The sequence below is a fragment of the Botryllus schlosseri genome, chromosome 2 (assembly GCF_051294905.1).
Source record: "Botryllus schlosseri isolate E-star chromosome 2, Bs_hap1, whole genome shotgun sequence".
Lineage (NCBI taxonomy): Eukaryota > Metazoa > Chordata > Ascidiacea > Stolidobranchia > Styelidae > Botryllus > Botryllus schlosseri.
Window position 1 is genome coordinate 19,571,256 of NC_137237.1, and position 18,135 is coordinate 19,589,390.

Genomic DNA, 18,135 nt, shown 5'->3' on the forward strand with positions numbered 1-18,135 from the left:
AACGTGACCGGTTCGAATTACATGTCGCCCATTTCGGTAGGAAGCTTATCAAACTTTTATTGCGTTGATCCACAGAAAAATACGTCAATGGACCCGAACGATAAGAATTTTCCGAAGGGACCCGCAAATCTGAAGCAATCAGATGACGAATTTACCCTGTCGGACGGTAAGTCAGTCAGTCATCTAAGTTCGCAGATATTACTCATAAGGCCGGCCGGCGGCTCTCATAACAACTGTTAACGATCGAAATTTACAACCAGTCAGTAACGATTACGCGTATGTTTTCCTACTGCTATTGCGTTTTTTCTCGACGAAACGCATCACTGATGCTGACATTTGATTTTAATTGTTTCTGTCAATTTACCTCTGCTTTGCCTTCGAGTGATCTATATCAGCGTTGGGACTCATCCGCATATTACGATGACGTATAGGATGCTTTAATTAAACCCATCGGTATACGTATTCTAAACATTCGTATTTTTGCTTTTCAGATATCTTATCGCTAATCGTCAACGGTGAGCATCGCTTTACATTTGTTCTTCTATATCGCGCGGAAACTGCTGGGGTGGTGGTTTTTCGTTGTAAATTTCAGCGAGATAAGTCTTACCGACTTTCGCCTGCGATAAACCATCTCGCACGCACATTGCTTATGTGGATATGTTATTTGTTTCAGCCGAAAGTCCTAACGACGATCAGTTCGTACCAGAAGTGGAACACCGTGAGTTATTTGCGTGTCTTTCTACCAAATTCTATCCGCAGTAGTTATAGACAAAATACTTCGTAATTTGTCCAACTGTAATAACAATCGGAAGCTTTCGCGTCGGAATTGTGCGTCGTCGCGTTACAAAAACGATACATCGGATTTAATGCTTTTGGAATTGTCACGTGGTCGATATCCATTGTGCTGGTTTAGCAATGTCAACACCCATCGACAATTTCAACTTTGGCAGTCAAGCGCTAATAATACCACACTTCAATAGTTCAAGAACTCTTAACTTGTTAACTTCGCGTAATCCAAGCGCTGTTCAGCGAAGGTCAGCGGTTGAACGCCATGGTCACTGCGGGATGCGGGAAATTAAGCTGTAACCACGTTACACTTTACTGCGTTTATCACTTAACGATAGCCGCCTAGGTGACAAATAGCCACATCTGGCGGTTGAGGTATTTATTACCTGTCGCCTTTCCGAAGTTGAAAATCGCGAAGCATTTGGCTTCAGTTTGCGCAGTGATTTAACGATCGCTGCGTGTTGGCACTGCGTTATCTTTTCGAAATGAAATACTTCCGAGTGAGGCGCTTTGTCAACAACAAGCCAGCCGAGTGTGTGTCGCACACGCTAGCCTCGTATCAGAACCAATTTCCGCCATTCTAAAAAAATGAAAACTTGCATTCCGCAAATCCCCGTTATATAATTTGATCCGGGCGTACCAATTTCCTACCTGATGCGCTTTCCGAAATCGCCATCAAGTAGTAAAGTGACTAAGTCTCGTTGATGAATATCGTGACCTATGATTCATGGCGATATCCCGTAGCGCAGAGGCGGCCAAGCACACATACACTACACTGCCGTTACAATCGACGGCATTTTACTCGCTCTAGATTTTATGAATGGAACGCATTGTTTCGTAGCTGTCGAGCGTAGAGACGGAGGAGTTCTATTTCACGCTTCGTCGCACCGAGTGTCGTACCGCGTATGTCCCGTATGTGCAGTTGTGCACTGTATAGTACACTATACAATCCTTTCCATTGGTTATAAACACACTCAACTCAACACGCGAGTTCTCTTGTGTGCGCGGTGCGCGCTTTCTCGAACGGCAAGCAAACAAACACGGTACGGGCGTCCGCCGATTTTCGGAGGCACCCACGAAATTTACGATGGCCACTAAAGTTTGATAAATGCCCAGCTGTCAATTTAACCGCGCGGCGCGCTGAATATCCACGGAGCAAGCGCTTCGCGAGGGTGTAACGCAAATAAAAGCGCCCGGAGTAGAGAGTCGGGGTCAACGATCTGATTGAATGGTCTTAAGTTGTGAAAAGCCTGAATCTTTCTCTAAGCAAACAGTTTGTTTAACATTACTTCCGGAACACTCTCGCGAGTGCCTTTGAGAGCGGAGATTACTGGTGTAGCGCCATAAGTCCACTTCAAAACCTGTATTGTCGATTTCGTACCCGCACATAGAAAAAGGCGCCTGGTGTTTAAGAAATTACTGTAATTTGAGTGGTGGGCACTATGATTCGAGTGCTCGAATCCGAATCAAGTATTAATCGGAATGATTCGAGTCAAATCATGGCATCTATGGATCTTTATCGAGTTACAAAATTATACACCCATTTCCACTTTGAGATATATCTATCAATGAGAATTATAGTTTCCATACTTTCGAACCCTCAATTGATCGTATTGCGGCATCCAAAACACGTAGTAGGCCTACGAAGCTAATCACGTCAGTGGAAATCGTATTTCCGTGAATTTGTGAACGTGATCAACGACGCTGTCACAAAGTGAATGGAACAGGTACGATCGAAAATCTACCAAAATATCCTTAATGCGGGGGAGAACTGGCATACAAGGTACATATTCGACATTTCCGCACTGTCCATACTCTTACTCGAAACATTGAGGTGTCGTATTTTCCCATCCCAAGTGCCGATACGTAATAAAGCTCAAAATATTATGTATCGTAACGCTTTTTATTCTCCTTTATCTCAGTGGTCCACTTTGACAACGACACTTCAAAACCGGACTCGAAGGTGCCCGAATGCACAAATTCCTCCTTGGGATACAACACCGCCACATCAGACGGCAGTATCAGCGACCCCCTAAACCCGCTGCAACTCAACAGTCACTTTGACGACGTTTTCGCCCCCGACACCCCGCACGGGCGAGACCAAGATCCGTGCCTATCGCAGCAGCCGCAGGACTTATCCGTGCGACGCAACCCCGCTTTCAACCCGCACCAAAATCAAGCCTCAACCCCAATTGAAGACACGCTAAGCAACGATGGGGGTGAAGTTGGGATGTTACGCGGTTCTGATGATAGATCTGCGTCCAGAAACTTACAGCAGTTCGCGGCTAGACAACATAGGCGCAGTACCCAAGTCCCTAACACTCTCGACATCAGTCACGGACACCGGGAAGGCACAATCAACCCGTATCCGAATTTCTACTCTCCTACCTACACAGGGCCTGTGGTATCGCCTATGAGCGATTGCGGCGCTCCGACAAGGAATCAGTTCCATCCCGAACGGCAAGGGGATATAAATTCGAGAAATCGCTCATGTAGCGCGGATTACTACGGACATCACCCTCATGCCGTGTTCTCAACCCAGGGTAGCGGTCATCGGTACGGAAACGGCTCGCAGCAATTCCGCGATTCATCCGCGCCAAACCGACCCGAACACATCGACACTGTAGCGGAACCCCCGCCGCTGTCACATTTGCCGGTTTTGGCGCCCGGCTACCAGCGCGAGCAAGCTGGCGTTAATGCGAGCCGGAATACTGTCACGCCGACGGGCCGGGAGCATCAGCGGTTGTCTGGATATCACGCGGTGGCGGACGATAACGCAAGAGAAACGGGATACCAGGGCCTGCATCACTCTTTGGATCGAAGAGAGACGGGCGCGGAGTTCAGAGCCCCGCATCCGTGGCCTGGTAAGGAAGATTTCCTGTGAATTCGGCACTAGGTGAATTCGTCATCCGAAAGGAATTAACTAATATTATTATGAAAGTGATGCATTAATATTTATTGTATTAATAAAAATTCTAAAATGAATGTTTCACTAAATATAAGCGTGAATTGTGATATACCGCACTTGGCGCATTCGGAACTTGGTGAACTCGGCATGTCGAAGCCGTTGGTGAATTTGGCATGTTGAATTGGGCGCACTAGCTACTTTAAAAATTGTTGATGAACGCCATAACCCCAATCCTAACATGATCCGACCTCGCATCGTTGAAAGGTGGACCGCGCGCTCTCATCCTCCCCGTCCCATGACCAATGGCCATGTGATATATGAATGCCCTGCTTGACCTCTGCATATCACTATTCACGCTCACATTTATTGAAACGATCATTTTCGAATTTTATTAATGCAATGTTGATGCATCGCGTTCTTACTAATAACAAGTACACGTTACGTTTCTAATGACGATTTCACCAATTGCCATATATCACAATTCACGCTCACATATAATAACTTATATAACAATAATAGTTATATTTATTATCACGAACGCCGAATTCGCCCAGAGCCGAATTCACTGACAACCGTAAGAAAGTACGATTATGATACGGTGTCGCTTAAAACGCGGACCCGTGACCGGGGTAATTTTTTGCCGCGAGGGGTATTTTGATTGTGGCATTCGTCACGGCGGTTCAAGTTTCCGTAATTTTGCATTTCTTTAAAATCCTCTATTTTTCGACGTCTTACAAAACCACTCTGTCGGAAATTTCCGGTGTGCACCAGACAAGCGGTATGAAGATTGATGAACGATCGCTAAAATACCGAGGCGCACCGCAAATCTCGTTAACTCAGCGCTGTTATACACAACGTATACGGAGACTTATGATAGTGGTAATCGCCCTGTACACAAAAGCGTTCTTAGCGCGTTCGCAACGCTACAATAGTCGCAAACGATGAGTATTATGAAGTGCGCTGTCAGAGCGCGCGCGTAATGTTAATCCGCGGATCACCGACAATGGCATACGCGACCGCTGTAACCGCTTATTTGTGTCCCAAGGCTAAAATGACGTAAGGTTTTTGCCGATTTCTGATGACGAGTGTGTGTGCGGAGCGCCACACTTTTTTCCGTGTTGTTTGTCGGCATACGATTCGTAATTATTTTGGGTTTGGATAATGATGGGAAAAACTTGAGCGTGTTTGGCTTTGCAGCATTGGAACCTCAATCGAACGCATCGTGGCGTGTCGCCGAGGCATGGGATCTCATCCAGATTACTTCAGGGTTCTGACAAATCGATGTTTGCTATGAGAAGTTCTAATTCACTGGCGCTCCACCGTGAAATTGAGATTCACGCGTGGCTGACTTGCGTAGTGGTGCTGCGCTGTTTAATTGTGGATTTTTCAATGTTTAGGTCTAACATAGGGCATACCCATACCCATGACACAACAACTTTTTCAGTGATTGACATACTCGAACAGAAACAGTACTATTCTTATGCATTGCTAGGCGCCTATACACCGAGTATTAGCTTTGAATGTTGCTGTATAAAATAAGCTAAATCAAAGCCTACGAGTACGTTGGGCAAAGCCTATAATAGCGACACACGCCAATACTCAGGGTGGGTTTCAAAAAGTTGTCTTAATTTAGACCTGGCTTAAGGCCAGTGATTGACTTGCTCAAGACGCCAGACGTCGGCGGTCTTAATTCGGTTTCAAATCTCAATTTGGCGCCGCGCTCGGCCAAGTCCGTTAGTTGCGAGTAATTACTGTCTACTTCGTCGCTGTAGCGAGTTCAACACGGAACCGAGGCCAGTTGTTATTGTTTTGAGTTGCTTGCTGATGTCGTATAGTACGGTAGCGATGCTGTGAAGGAATACGGAATTGCTTGAGCTATTGAAATTTACGGACGGATGATCAGAACGGAACCCCGAGGAAGTATCTGGCAAATGATCAGCACGTTATCGCAAAGTATTCGAAGAAATAGTGCGGCTGTGATACCGATTTTTGAAGACACAACTGCCCAGCATTTTGGCATATTAATTGTTGAAGATTATGCTCTTGGAGATGCTGAATATCCACTGAGGACTTATTACTCACGCCACTATTATGCCCAAGAACTTTGACCGAAAAAAGTCACTATTGTTTTCATGCATATCGTTACCCTCTGGCAGAGCGCAGTGCTTTGTGTTTAAGAAAATATCTCGCGCATTGGCTATATTCAAAGAAGAACCTCAGAATATCGATATGACAATAGCCTGCTTCTGCCTTTACAATCCTAGCAATGCTGACAAGGCAGATGGAGCTGAATTTGATGACATACTGCAACTGGAAGCGTTGACCGCACTCCCACAGTATCGACTCCTACAGAGAAATCTGCACGACAACGCATGATCTACAGATTTTTGCAATACATTTGATTACATTCCAAAACATACTCGTGCTTTATTTCTTGTGACACGTTAAAATGATGTAAAATGTGTATTATGGCTTTAAGTAAGTTCAAGTTCATAAATTTGGACACAAGATAGCGAAGTTATTGCAAGGGGCTTGGAAAACTGGAGCAGGCGAACATGAACGGCTGAACAAAATTGAATCAAATGTACAAAAGACATGTTTTGACTCTAGATTCGGCTAACGTCAAATTCATGTTGTTCAGCATCTTCTATAATTATTAACGTTAAGACCATGCTCAACTTGTTTCATTCTCTTCTGCTTTATCACTGATTTTCAAATCTTCGCTGCTTCATAGTTGACTTCGGGCCTGGACTTCGGTGAGCTGTTGGTAGAGATATAACTGATAAATTTCGAACGAATTTTTTAAATTTTATACTGTTGCTATCCATACAAAACTCAATAGTCTATTGTAATACATAGCATCAGCAAACTATACGAATGTTAATAGAAATAATAATGAGATAATAATTAATAGCAATAATAATGAGATAACAAACAGACAATTGATGGCCTAGTAATGAATGCAAACTTACCTTGATTTGGTTGGAAATGTTGCCCAAACAACTAGCAGATGCAGTTCCCAACTGCTACTCCATAAGTTGGCACATCAGATGGGTCAGCATCTATCACAAAACAACTTATCAAGCATGGTATAAATATGAATGGAAATGACATACTTACAGCCCAGTGTTGGTATCATGGTGCGAGGAACTGGATAAAGCTCGAGCAAAGTGCTTTCAGAAAAACCTTAACATAAAAGGAACTGGATATTGGTATGCGCATTCACACTCACATATACGGATAGATAGATAAATACCTATTTGATGACTTGGCACATCACTGCTCGTTTGATTTTCTCTGTGTTCCAAAAGAATGGTGCTATCATTTGTTTCACAGCCTGCAGCTCACTCTGGTGGCACATTGCACAGCTATATAATAATTTTTACATGGACTGATTATGCTACTATGTCGATACTATGACTGGGTAGCAAATCTGTGAAAATCAATGTTGAATTGACATATATCTCAAAACATTTGGATTACTGAAGCGTTAGCATGTACTGCACTTTGAATATTATTGGCATATATCACTTCACATCAATGGCCCCTTTAAGCTGCATACATGCGCAAATGCGCAGTGCTGACACGGTTTATGCACACAGAAAATCTGAAGTCATGACCCTTTTTTAGTCGTTACGCACTGTTTTCCGAGGGTCTGCGTAGTGAGTTCTTGAGTGTACGCACAGACTCATCAAAAATTAGAGGGAACATTGCTTCACATCTATAGCAATTCACTAACAACTTCATGCAAAGTCATGTCATTTTTCTTTCCGAAACTTCTGGATCTTTATCCAGTATGCTGAAATTCGGTGCGCGTGCGGTGAACGGAATATCAATACAATGCTGGTTGAATAGACACATATTGATCAAAGTTCCATGTAGTCGGCACTATTCTAGAAAGTAGCGGTTAAACATGGATATTGAGGGGAACCCTGCAATCAATCACAGTTGCGTGCAAGTGGTGCAACATTGATTAGGCTCAACAAAATGAGCATGATACATATTTTCCATTTTCTGGTGATGCGTCGTGTGTTCACTTTTTGGCTATAACCACAGCATAGCCAAACTGTCAAAACGTCAACGTGCCTAAGTTAAAAGACGTAACCAGTCGAGAAAACTATAATGATGAGTTGACGTAGCATGTAGGCTATCAATAAAGGATCTGTTGATCTGCCGCAACCTAAAATCTCATCTTGGGGCTTCTTCGATACATGCACTATATTAACTGATGTTCCCCATGACCACTGATCAGCATCATTACCCGTAGCGGATTCTTATCGCTGACCTTTCTTTGCCAAAATGGGCGGGATTCGCAAGTCCAACGCAAGGCACACCTTTACACCTTACCCCAAATATCACTTCCCGTGTCTCGTAACCATAGTCATATCATATTAGTAACCGAATCGATTGGAGCCAGCGAACGCGGGTTATGGTGGTCATGGGGAACATTGCTTGATACTATATGGTGCGGTTATGGAAGAAGTGCTGATGTGTCCTGTGTGCCTCAGGGCTTTGGCTATCCATTTGAATTGAAATCCATTCAGTATACGAAGACCCCTGCAGCATTCCACTGTAAATCCCACTATAACGGTATATGATACCAACTTGTCACGTTTGTGATATAAACATTGTTCCAAACTGCCTGGCATCAATATACAATGATCTAATCTGATTTGCCAAGCTATACATCAGAAGAACGGCCAATATCCTTCAACAAACAGCACAACAGTTATCAGCACTGTTGACTTCAGCCTACCCCCTAGCTGGCTTGGATATCTGTCTTAACAAAGCGCACGCTGGTGGGGAAATCCCCTCAAGTCACAGTTTTGAAACCGACTTCAGCCTGAGAGGTGTAGCTTAAGCCCGACGACGGGCCTAAGTCGACTATTTGAAACCCACCCTCAGTGTACGCTTCCATCAAGGCATAAGAAGAATATGGTTCCCAGTCGATTCGAACATGTCAATCGCTGACTAAGGTGTTGTGTCATGGATATGATCACTGGATATGGGCTACTATAGTAGCCACTGATTGGGGACGGTGTCATATCGCTACCAACATCGTAGGCAGGCTGTCATCGACTTCCAGATTACGGCTACAATATTTACATTCATTATAAAAAGGATAATGCCTGTTAAGCTGGGGTGGTACTCGCGCTGAGATTTCATACTATCAACGACCAACGTAAGACCAACTTGTCTTACGTAGCCGCTATGCCAGCGGTATTGGTTATGCGATATGTGAGTTGTTAATAATGAGTAATTGCAAATTTTCCTGTCGACGTGATACGAATAAATCTCTCTCACAAGCCCCGACTCCGTGTAAGCGACATTTAACGCAAGCTGACCAATGACCATTGACCAATGTGCCAACAATGACCATACAAGCATGTTTACCGTTCTCGTCGTACAATCCGAACTATCACTAAGTTCATCCTGTTTTTCCGTTGCGATAGGGCCTAAGGTACCATGATCAAACAGTAGTCATAGTTTTGCAATGACGATTGAATCGCTGGTCGTTGGAGCGTCCAGTTTTCAAACGTAGCCAACTAACTCCCCGTACTGTGAAGTTACGTTCCGGGGTAATTCGTTGCGCCCAGACCAAAAATAAATGACCTGAATACTGCGCGGTGACTGATGCAGAATAAAATACAATTTGTGGTGCAAGGGAATTATTATCATTTATCAATATCTTACTTTATTCAGGGTCGCACGCTTACCACGCAGCAAGACATTATGCCACCGTTAACAGATCCGGCTTCCGAGAAAGGTAAGAAACGCGCACTCACACGGATAAAATATCCAAAGCTAGTCGAAGTAGTCACTAGTCCGCACTGCTACCAAAGTAGAAACAATGACATAAATTTCTGCTCAAGTACAAGTAGAAGTAGCAATTTTCGGACATCCGCAGACTGCGTCATGTAGAAATAAAAAATGAATGTTTTGAAAAGTACTCAAGTATGTAGAGCAAGTAGATTCGTCGGAGTCGTCGTATAATTATAGTAGTAAATCGGAGGCGAGACTTTCTTTCGGGATAGCAAGTAGAGAAAGTAGGCAAAACCTATTTGTGTACTCTGAAATAGTTGAAATATTTCGTTACTGGCCACCTCTGAGTATAACCTACTTTTTGCTCCCAGATTCCCCCATTCGGACCAGTCTCCTGGCGTGGAGCGGCCAAACCCAGCCCATTACCAGCACGGCGTGGCCCACCCGCCGCTGACGCGCCACAATTCCGCGCCGGTCTTCCACGGCCTGCCGTCCAATCATGTTCCAAGCGTCGCCGTGAAACAGGTAACGCGTACGCGACCGCCTGTGTGTGCCTTCACAGAACGGGTGTCATACGTATTTTGGCTGTTTTTTCAGGAAGCATACTCGTCTACGAATGAGGTACAGCCTTACCCGGTGCATATGGCCGTCAAGCTGGAAGCTGTGGATGATGGTACGTTTTTGTTTTGTTTTACGTATAGGAACGGGACTGTACACCGTAAATACATGACTCAAATTCGAAATCCAAATATGCCTGCCCAGATTCTCAAAATTTAAGTGCAAATCGTGTACAAATGCGCATAAGACGTTGAAACCTGTTTGTCTGTCCCAACATCGCTCTCATATGCGTTAACTGGTTTTGCTGGAAGATCGATTTCTTTTGAATTTGAATCGATTGCGATCAGTCGGTGATGAATTTCTGATCAAATCTAATATGAATGGCTCAGCTGTCGTGCTAAACGACCTAGCTCGCTAAGATCATATGTTGTTTGTGACCTTTACAGACTAACAATGAAGCTTCATAACACTTCAAACTTCGAGGTCGTGTGCTATTTGCGACCAACTTTGCGAAGTGTCTATTGCCTACAACCTCTTCCGCAAAATTGTAAACGATATAATACGCGCGGACGACGAGCGTTTCGCCTTTACGATGTGTTCCCTACCGTGTGCAGTCCGCTAACTGATTTCCGCTGCTGAATGAGCGTGCCATGACAAAGCAGCTCTTGAGTTGTTGGGAAATTCGTGTGAGAAAGGCTCCAAGGTGTCATGCAGCACGCATTCACGGCGTATGTATCCAAACTGAGCAGTACAACCTGTGCAATACATAGAAACATTGTTATAAACATTATGTAACTAGAGAATAACTTGCGGGGCTGTTATGTTGTATCACGGACTCCTGATGGCAACACTAACGATGGTAATTTAACATCTGCAGTGTTGCCAACAGAAATGACTACTAATCAACGCAACACAACACAACAGAAAACAATCATGACCGGAAATGAGCACAAAATCAGTCTGTCAACCAATCAGAAACTTTTTACCACATGGTCAAACCAATCAGAACCATTGATTAGCGATTGCCAATCCAATCGCCGACGGCTACTTTCAAACACTTTGCACGAAAAGTTAACGACTTTCCGGCAAGCATATTGTGGACTCACTGATGTTTTGTTATCAAAACTAAGGAACGAGCCTTTGCAACGCAGCATTTTTGACATTTTGGACAACCATGATGTGCCTATATATAATAATGCACACGGTGAATGCTCTGTAAACGCGTCTTCCACAATATTCACACTCGGGGCCCGCCTTCTTCCTGTCAAAACACGCGCCAAAAAGCAACCTTCTACCAACACAACGACGCGTCCGCATCCGACATAAAACGTGCAGATTCGCCGCGCGCACCGCATCCGACGCTTACTTAGCGACGACACCGCGGATTAAGACACATAATCCGGCGTTAATAACACGGAAAATGTCTCAGATCGCGCGATCACTCGCCTCGAACACGACAATGTTGACCCAAACCTATCGCCCATAGGAGCTGCGACTATTGTCACCGCGCGTGCGAAGACTATCCTTACATTTACCGCTATTGAGCAAAGTAAACATATGAGATATTTATTTTTCCAGATTTCCAAATATTTCAAAAAGCGTCACCGCACGGATATCCAGCCCGTCCGTTAGTGACAAAGGTGCCAGCAATCTGTCTGATAGTTAAAAACAACCCTTTAATCCCGCCCTTTCTACCGACAGAGACACAGCGCCAGCGACATATTAACAAACGCCAAACCCAAGCCGACTGTGACGAAATCGAACCCGGTTCGAAAACCGTCCGACGCCGGAGAATCCGGTAAATTGCCGGGTTCAAAACCGGCGAAAACGCAGAAGGAAATCATGCCTCCGCCCAGCGCCAAAGCCAAGGCGGACGAAGGCGGCAAGCTTGACAAGAAAGGGAAGGAAGAGAATCGGAAAAAGAAACCGGAGACGCCGCCCTCTCCAGCGCGACGGAACCGGTACCCTTCCGGAGACGGGAAAGGCGATGGGTTGTATCACAGCCCGTCCGACGCGCTGGTTCCGGACATGAATGGCGCCAGCGAAGTCAGGTACGTTCACGAGTCGCGGTTTCAGTTACGAGGTATTGCTGCTTGTTCGGAGTACTCAAGTTGGTTTTGCCGTATACCTACACCGCTTACTCAAGTGCTTCTGTTTTCAAACCACTTCTACCTGAACAGATTTTCAGGCAAAACTACCCACTGTTTACACTTTGGATTTTGCGAAGTAGATAGCCGGTTTAGCAAAGATTGGTATTGTTTTATGAGTAGTCATCTGTGGTGCCCAAGTAGAAGTAAAAGTAGCGATTTGCAATTAAGTATCTGACCAGTTCTGTTGCTACGTGACAGTGAGCAGTTTTTTAGGGAAGCTACGCCTAGAATACTTACATTTTTTACATATTTTGAAATCGCTAAACCTGTAGCCTACTTGATTGCCAATGATGACCACAGTGACCACTACGCAGTCAATAAACACGGTTGCGTTTACGCAGGGAAACCAACAACCCGGGTTCGTCGTACCACAGACGCGGCAGTTTGCAGCTGTGGCAATTCCTGGTCGCTTTGCTCGAGGACCCTTCCAACCGTCATTTTATCACGTGGACAGGCAGGGGGCTGGAATTTAAACTCATCGAACCCGAAGAGGTGTGTGGAATTGTGGATATTATAATATACTTGATCTTTATGCCGTCGCGAATGTAGCCTGCGTGGATGCATTACTATAAAATGTCACGGACACTATTGTGGAGCCATGAATGCGAGATATCAATGGTTGCTTTTTCTTTGTTTGATATTCATCGTGTTTCGACTACATTAGTGATTTAACACCAGATCGCTACAAGTCGGCAGCGACGGAATAAAAATGATGAATATTGGCCTGGTGAATGATGAATATCGTAGGCCCCGACCAGACCGATATTCTTTATTTTTGATTACGTATATATACCGACTTGTAGCACGGCTCACTTCTATGCTTTTACAAGACACCGCTTTCGCGGATCACGTGGCGAGGAAGAGCCTAGATAATCCACCAACACATAGGTAAGAATCCTGGATATCAACGGTTTCTTTTTCATATTCAGGTGGCGCGAAGGTGGGGCGTGCAGAAAAACCGACCGGCCATGAACTACGACAAGCTGAGTCGCTCGTTGAGGTATTACTACGAGAAAGGTATTATGCAAAAGGTACGCGGGAATGATTATTGTTACGTCCAATCTCTTGTATTCGCTCGTTACTGCATAGCAGACGTGTTCAATGTATAGTCAGCTTTTTAAGTAGAAGTAGAAGTAATGCCGAACTTTTGTACATAATTGCAAGTAGAAATAGGCAGTTCCTGGACATGCCGAAACTCGTTCAAGTGGAAGTGTAAAATGAAAGGTCTACACAACCTCCCTGGTGTATTATTACCAGAGGCAGCGTGGAAATAACGTTTTCCAAGACATCTCAAAACTGCTTCAAGTGGAGGTAGTGAATTAACGTTTTAAAAGTGCGCAAGTGGCTAGTTTCGAAATAGCAAGATGCGTCTTCGCGACTAACGCAAAATCACCACTGACACTACAAATAGGCGCAATTTACGAAAATGCATTCCGTTAACTTGGCTATTTCGGCCAGTTTTTATGACATTCTCACTCATAAAAGTGATGGAAATATATCCTTAAACGACTTTCTCTTAATGAAATGAATAGTGTTAAAAGTATGCAGTTTGCCTCAAAACTGCCAAAAGGGAAACCACTTTACTTTAGTAAGTTGTATCAGTAGGCAAGTAAAGGCAAAATCAGCATAAGTGCTTCGACAAAGTAGAAGTATAGGGTACTTCATTATTGACCACCCCTGGCCATTACTGATCTCTCTGCGAAGTCCCTGTGAAACAACCAGTTCAACTCTCTTACACAGGTAGCCGGAGAGAGATACGTCTACAAGTTCGTATGCGAACCGGACGCCCTGTTCTCGCTGGCCGGGCCCTTAACCCCGCCCGACAGATGCATGACGCCCTTCCAGATGTCGCCGCACCACCCCTACCAGAACCACCCGGACTTCCAGAAATTCATGCACCACGGACACCACCGGATCATGTCCCAAATGCACGACCACCGCGGTCCGGCGTACCCCTACCCGCCGCAGTCGCCGTTCAACCCAGACGACGAAGTGCACGCGCATCACTTAAACGCGCGCGGCACCATCTTCCAGTATCAACACCAGCAGCGGCATTACAGCTACCCGCAGGACTGCAATCAGCGACACTTGAACCGCGTGTCGCCGGCGACGCCACATACGCTACCGACGTATCGAGGCGGCGCCACGTGATCCTTTGCGTGTCAGCTCGGAAAAGGTGGTTGGCGTCTGATAGTCGCAATCGTGCTTGGTCTAGCTAGGATCAGTTCCGCGTGGTCGTGGTTTGGGGCTGGGCGATTTGAATCGGAGATTCCAAGATTGGTTGCGTCGACTCGAATAAAGCCGGATTCGAAACATAGTCTACTCGGCTCGAATCTTAATGAGTTCATTTCGATTCGAATTATTATGTTCCTAATTTGCCTATTCGAGCTTGTCCTAATTCGGTCCGAATTATGATATATTCGACTCGAATCGCGTAGGATTTGATCTGAAAGTAGGATAGTCGGCATGAATAAATAACAATAACTCGGAAATACCGAATTTGAATTAAATTAGAGCGTGTTGCATATTAGAGTTGGATTCAAATCATAATGTCATTGATTCGTTCCGAATCGTAATATATTCGATTAGAATCGACTATTTATAATGCTGTGACACGTGGTTCGAACTGGAATAGTCGGAATGAGTGAGTGATAACTACGAAATGCATAATTTTAGTCAAATTCGAACGCGCATATTCGAGTTCGATTGGAATCGCGTTTTGATTTTGCCCATCTCCAATCACGCGTTCATCCGAGATGGGTCGGTGGATCAGAGTGAAGGTGCCAAAAAGATCCGTGTGTTGGGTGGATGGTAATGCACTTTTTTCGTGGGTTTGTGTACAATTTAATCGCAAAGTCAATTTTAATGTATAGAAAATCCTATTTTTTATTCGACCTTTTATTTTTCGTTTTCAATTTCGAGTTTCGTTATCGGCAGCCGGCAGACCGGCGAGGTGGTGTTTTGAAACCAAATAATACGATCTACTGCCTGTGGTTTTTATTCGTGAATATAATGAAAAATACGATGTTGTGGTGTTGCGCGTTGCGGTGTTGGGTTTCCGGAAAGCACAGGCATACGGAAGTGAATCAGAGTTCAGGATTCAAATATTACAAGGTATAGGCCACTGGTGGAGTTTTCAAAGACGAGATCAGCTGCGAACTACTCTTGCGGATGTGACGGAGCAGAATTTTTATTTTAATTACTGGAGTAATTTTTATCCAGTGACATACATCCCTGCCTTTATCGCTCATCCTTCACAACTTCGCCTAAATTTGTTCATCCGATGCCTACCACTTTTTCACGCGCTTGGACTGATCCATGTAAAGAGAAAATTCCTAGGAGGTGGAGCTGATGTAGCGTACATTGGGTTGCATTTTAAACAAATCGTGTTTTAAAAAACTTTGTTTATGACACGTGACACATTTTAGCAGTGTTTGAAAAAAAGCCTTTGAAAACTATTTCTTTAAACGTATAATTATGCCGACGATTAAAATGCTGTGTAACAATGCAGACCTAGTCAAATATATTTTTGGTCCGTTTATGACAGATTGAAGCCTTTTTCGTCAAAGTAGCAATATTTATCCTATATTTTCAATTGCCAATGTCAACCCACTGTGACGCCACAATGAAATATGCGTGACGTCATGACTAAAAAACAGCAACAATAAAAACATGTTTGCTGATTTTTATTTTAAATGCAACCCAAATCTGGAATTTCTAGTATACATAGCCAGCGATGCACAAAATGAAAACAGGGATTTTCTCGAATCCGGAGAAATTGCAATCACTGTAGGTCTGTAACCAGTGTAGCTTGGGGTTGATGTAAGTCCGGATTTGACAGTGCATGTCAGGGATTTTAGTGTAGAAATCTGCGTATGGGGATTTCCAATCTTCTCTGTAGCTGCCACTTTTACCCAAACAAGAATAAGACTTCGAACATTCTATGTTCTTGTTCACTGTCCGCTTTAAATCTTTGTATAACTTAATCTACTCATGACTAGGGCTGGGCAAAATCGAGTACCTGAGTGATTCGATTCTGAATCACGTAATATGCTTCGAGTCGAGTCGAGTAATCGAGTATCACTCATTATGACGTCACAACAGAATGTAATATGTCAAAGTTCAAATATGTACCTTTTATGCGACCGCAAAGAATATACTGCCTGTTCTCCATCACATTCAAGATACTTTGTTTTTTTTCGACCTACCGATTTCATTGCACTTGGTGACAATGTTGTTTGAGGGCAGATCATGACTTCGGAAATGTGCTATTTCAGTCACGTTCGTAGCTTTGTACTATGTTTCGTATGCTACGATATGGCCGATCAAGGTTTCAAGGCTTCCACAGTGAAAATTAGAATCGAAACTATAATTCTCGTTGATAAATTATGTTTCAGTGACGAGAAGCGTATAATTTTAGTACTCGAAAAAATCTTCTTTTAGTACTCGACTCGAATCATTAAAATTAATACTCGATTCAGAATCGAGTACTCGAATCATTATGCCCAGCCCTACTCATGACGCTATACCATTATAATGCGTAAACCCAAGAAAATGACCACTGAACAGACTAGGCGCGCTAATGTTGTTTGTTGCTTATTCAACATCAATATTTGGCGCTTATCGCCTTATGGCTTTTGCACCACGGTCATTGTACAATGTACGTACGTGCAGTATATTGTATGCTAATGTTGTTATGAAGTGGAATAGAGATATGGCGGAAGTCTCTTCGTTCTGTTGTAACTCGGTTGACTAGAGGTCACTCGAAACAATGTCGTCTAAACTTAGCCCTACAAATCCAGGGCATTTATGCAGTGTCGACATTGGTTTCATAACATCAAAAATGTGTTCAAATTCATTTTAGATCCTTCGCTACATAAGCCCAACGGGTGAATGTCACATCTTCATCTTCAGATTGTATATAACCTTTACATAGAAACCTATATAATTTGAGAGTGACCAATATTCGCACGATCCGCAAGCCGGTTTCATTTTCGAACCCGCTCGGAGATCGTTGGTAGTTACAGCAGCAACGGTGAGCGGTGCACTGGCCTGTGGCGACGGCGAAGAGTTGGAATCGGCATGTAGGCCTACGTCTACAATGTACAATTGTACATGTACAAGTACATGGGCCGGGTCTGAAAGGGTTTGAGCCTAACCCGACGGTTTCTGTTTCAGCATAACTTGTGGAACCCGAAAACTAGTAGGCCTACAAATGCTATATCGCTGATTTGTATAAAGTCGTTATTCGGCCTGATCTAAGCCAAAAATATTCTCCAATAACCCGATAAATTGGACCCGACTTCCACTCCTCCGCCGGCGAAATTTTGCCACCGTTATCCATGGCGCCACAAAAAATCAGAACAAGTGGTCTTTGTGTCATACAACCACATTATGAGCGACGATCGAGGAATTTCTTTTTATCTTACCTTGACTTGATGAATGCGTTTTGATTGGCATAAACTGTGCAGTGCATTCGGCGGGAATCCAAACTGAAATGGATGGCCACAGAAACTCCTAGCAGAGTTCCTACCTAAGTTTTGGAGGTTTAACTTGGCTTCTCCTCGCGACCGACCGATCCGACCCACGTAAGCATCTTACGAGCACCTTGCCGCAACCTACAAAGAAAGAGTAGGCAGCTCAGGAATCGTAATAAAGCATATCGACCTGGTGTAAATTGACCGATGTAATCGAAATTCCGTTATTGTTCGTGGTGTTTGTCGAATACTATACTTGGTCATAATGGTCAATGGTCATTTGCGCCATGAAATTGTCTTAATTTTTAATTCGTAGCTGCCGACTTGCAGCACGTCTAGGGTTTTTCTTCGTCAAGGAGTATGATTCAGCCTCGGCCCTAACCGCTCTCACACTCTTTAGATACGAACCGACTTGTGTGTTTGCGGTTTCTTAACTACATTCGTATTTTCAATGCATTAGGCTCGACCAAAATTTAATGAGCTAAGTCGAAAA

General features: G+C 44.0%; 1 protein-coding gene and 1 long non-coding RNA gene across 4 annotated transcripts in view; one reads left to right on the top strand and one right to left on the bottom strand.

The window, feature by feature from the left end:
* LOC145434039 (angiotensin-converting enzyme-like) overlaps positions 1-15,190 on the top strand; it is a 78,346-nt gene extending 63,156 nt beyond the window's left edge. Inside the window, exons 3-14 of one of the 2 annotated variants that reach the window (XM_080311317.1) lie at positions 76-166; positions 492-515; positions 674-718; positions 2,709-3,650; positions 9,398-9,461; positions 9,829-9,982; positions 10,055-10,130; positions 11,594-11,655; positions 11,717-12,066; positions 12,507-12,657; positions 13,095-13,196; positions 13,906-15,190. In XM_080311317.1, the coding sequence (XP_080167443.1) occupies positions 76-166; positions 492-515; positions 674-718; positions 2,709-3,650; positions 9,398-9,461; positions 9,829-9,982; positions 10,055-10,130; positions 11,594-11,655; positions 11,717-12,066; positions 12,507-12,657; positions 13,095-13,196; positions 13,906-14,316 (2,472 nt within the window). In that variant the 3' untranslated portion in view covers positions 14,317-15,190. Of the gene's footprint in view, positions 1-75; positions 167-491; positions 516-673; positions 719-2,708; positions 3,651-9,397; positions 9,462-9,828; positions 9,983-10,054; positions 10,131-11,593; positions 11,656-11,716; positions 12,067-12,506; positions 12,658-12,968; positions 13,197-13,905 lie in introns of those variants that run through there. The other variant, XM_080311318.1, reaches the window with a different exon arrangement.
* LOC145434052 (uncharacterized) lies at positions 6,311-7,603 on the bottom strand. 2 transcript variants are annotated; one of them, XR_013913259.1, is made up of 4 exons: positions 6,951-7,603; positions 6,815-6,880; positions 6,667-6,756; positions 6,311-6,455 (listed from the first exon to the last, which is right to left on the bottom strand). It is a non-coding gene; the product is annotated as an uncharacterized LOC145434052 (long non-coding RNA). The 2 variants fall into 2 exon arrangements; XR_013913258.1 differs by having other exon boundaries at positions 6,815-7,603.
* Positions 15,191-18,135: the final 2,945 nt, after the last annotated feature.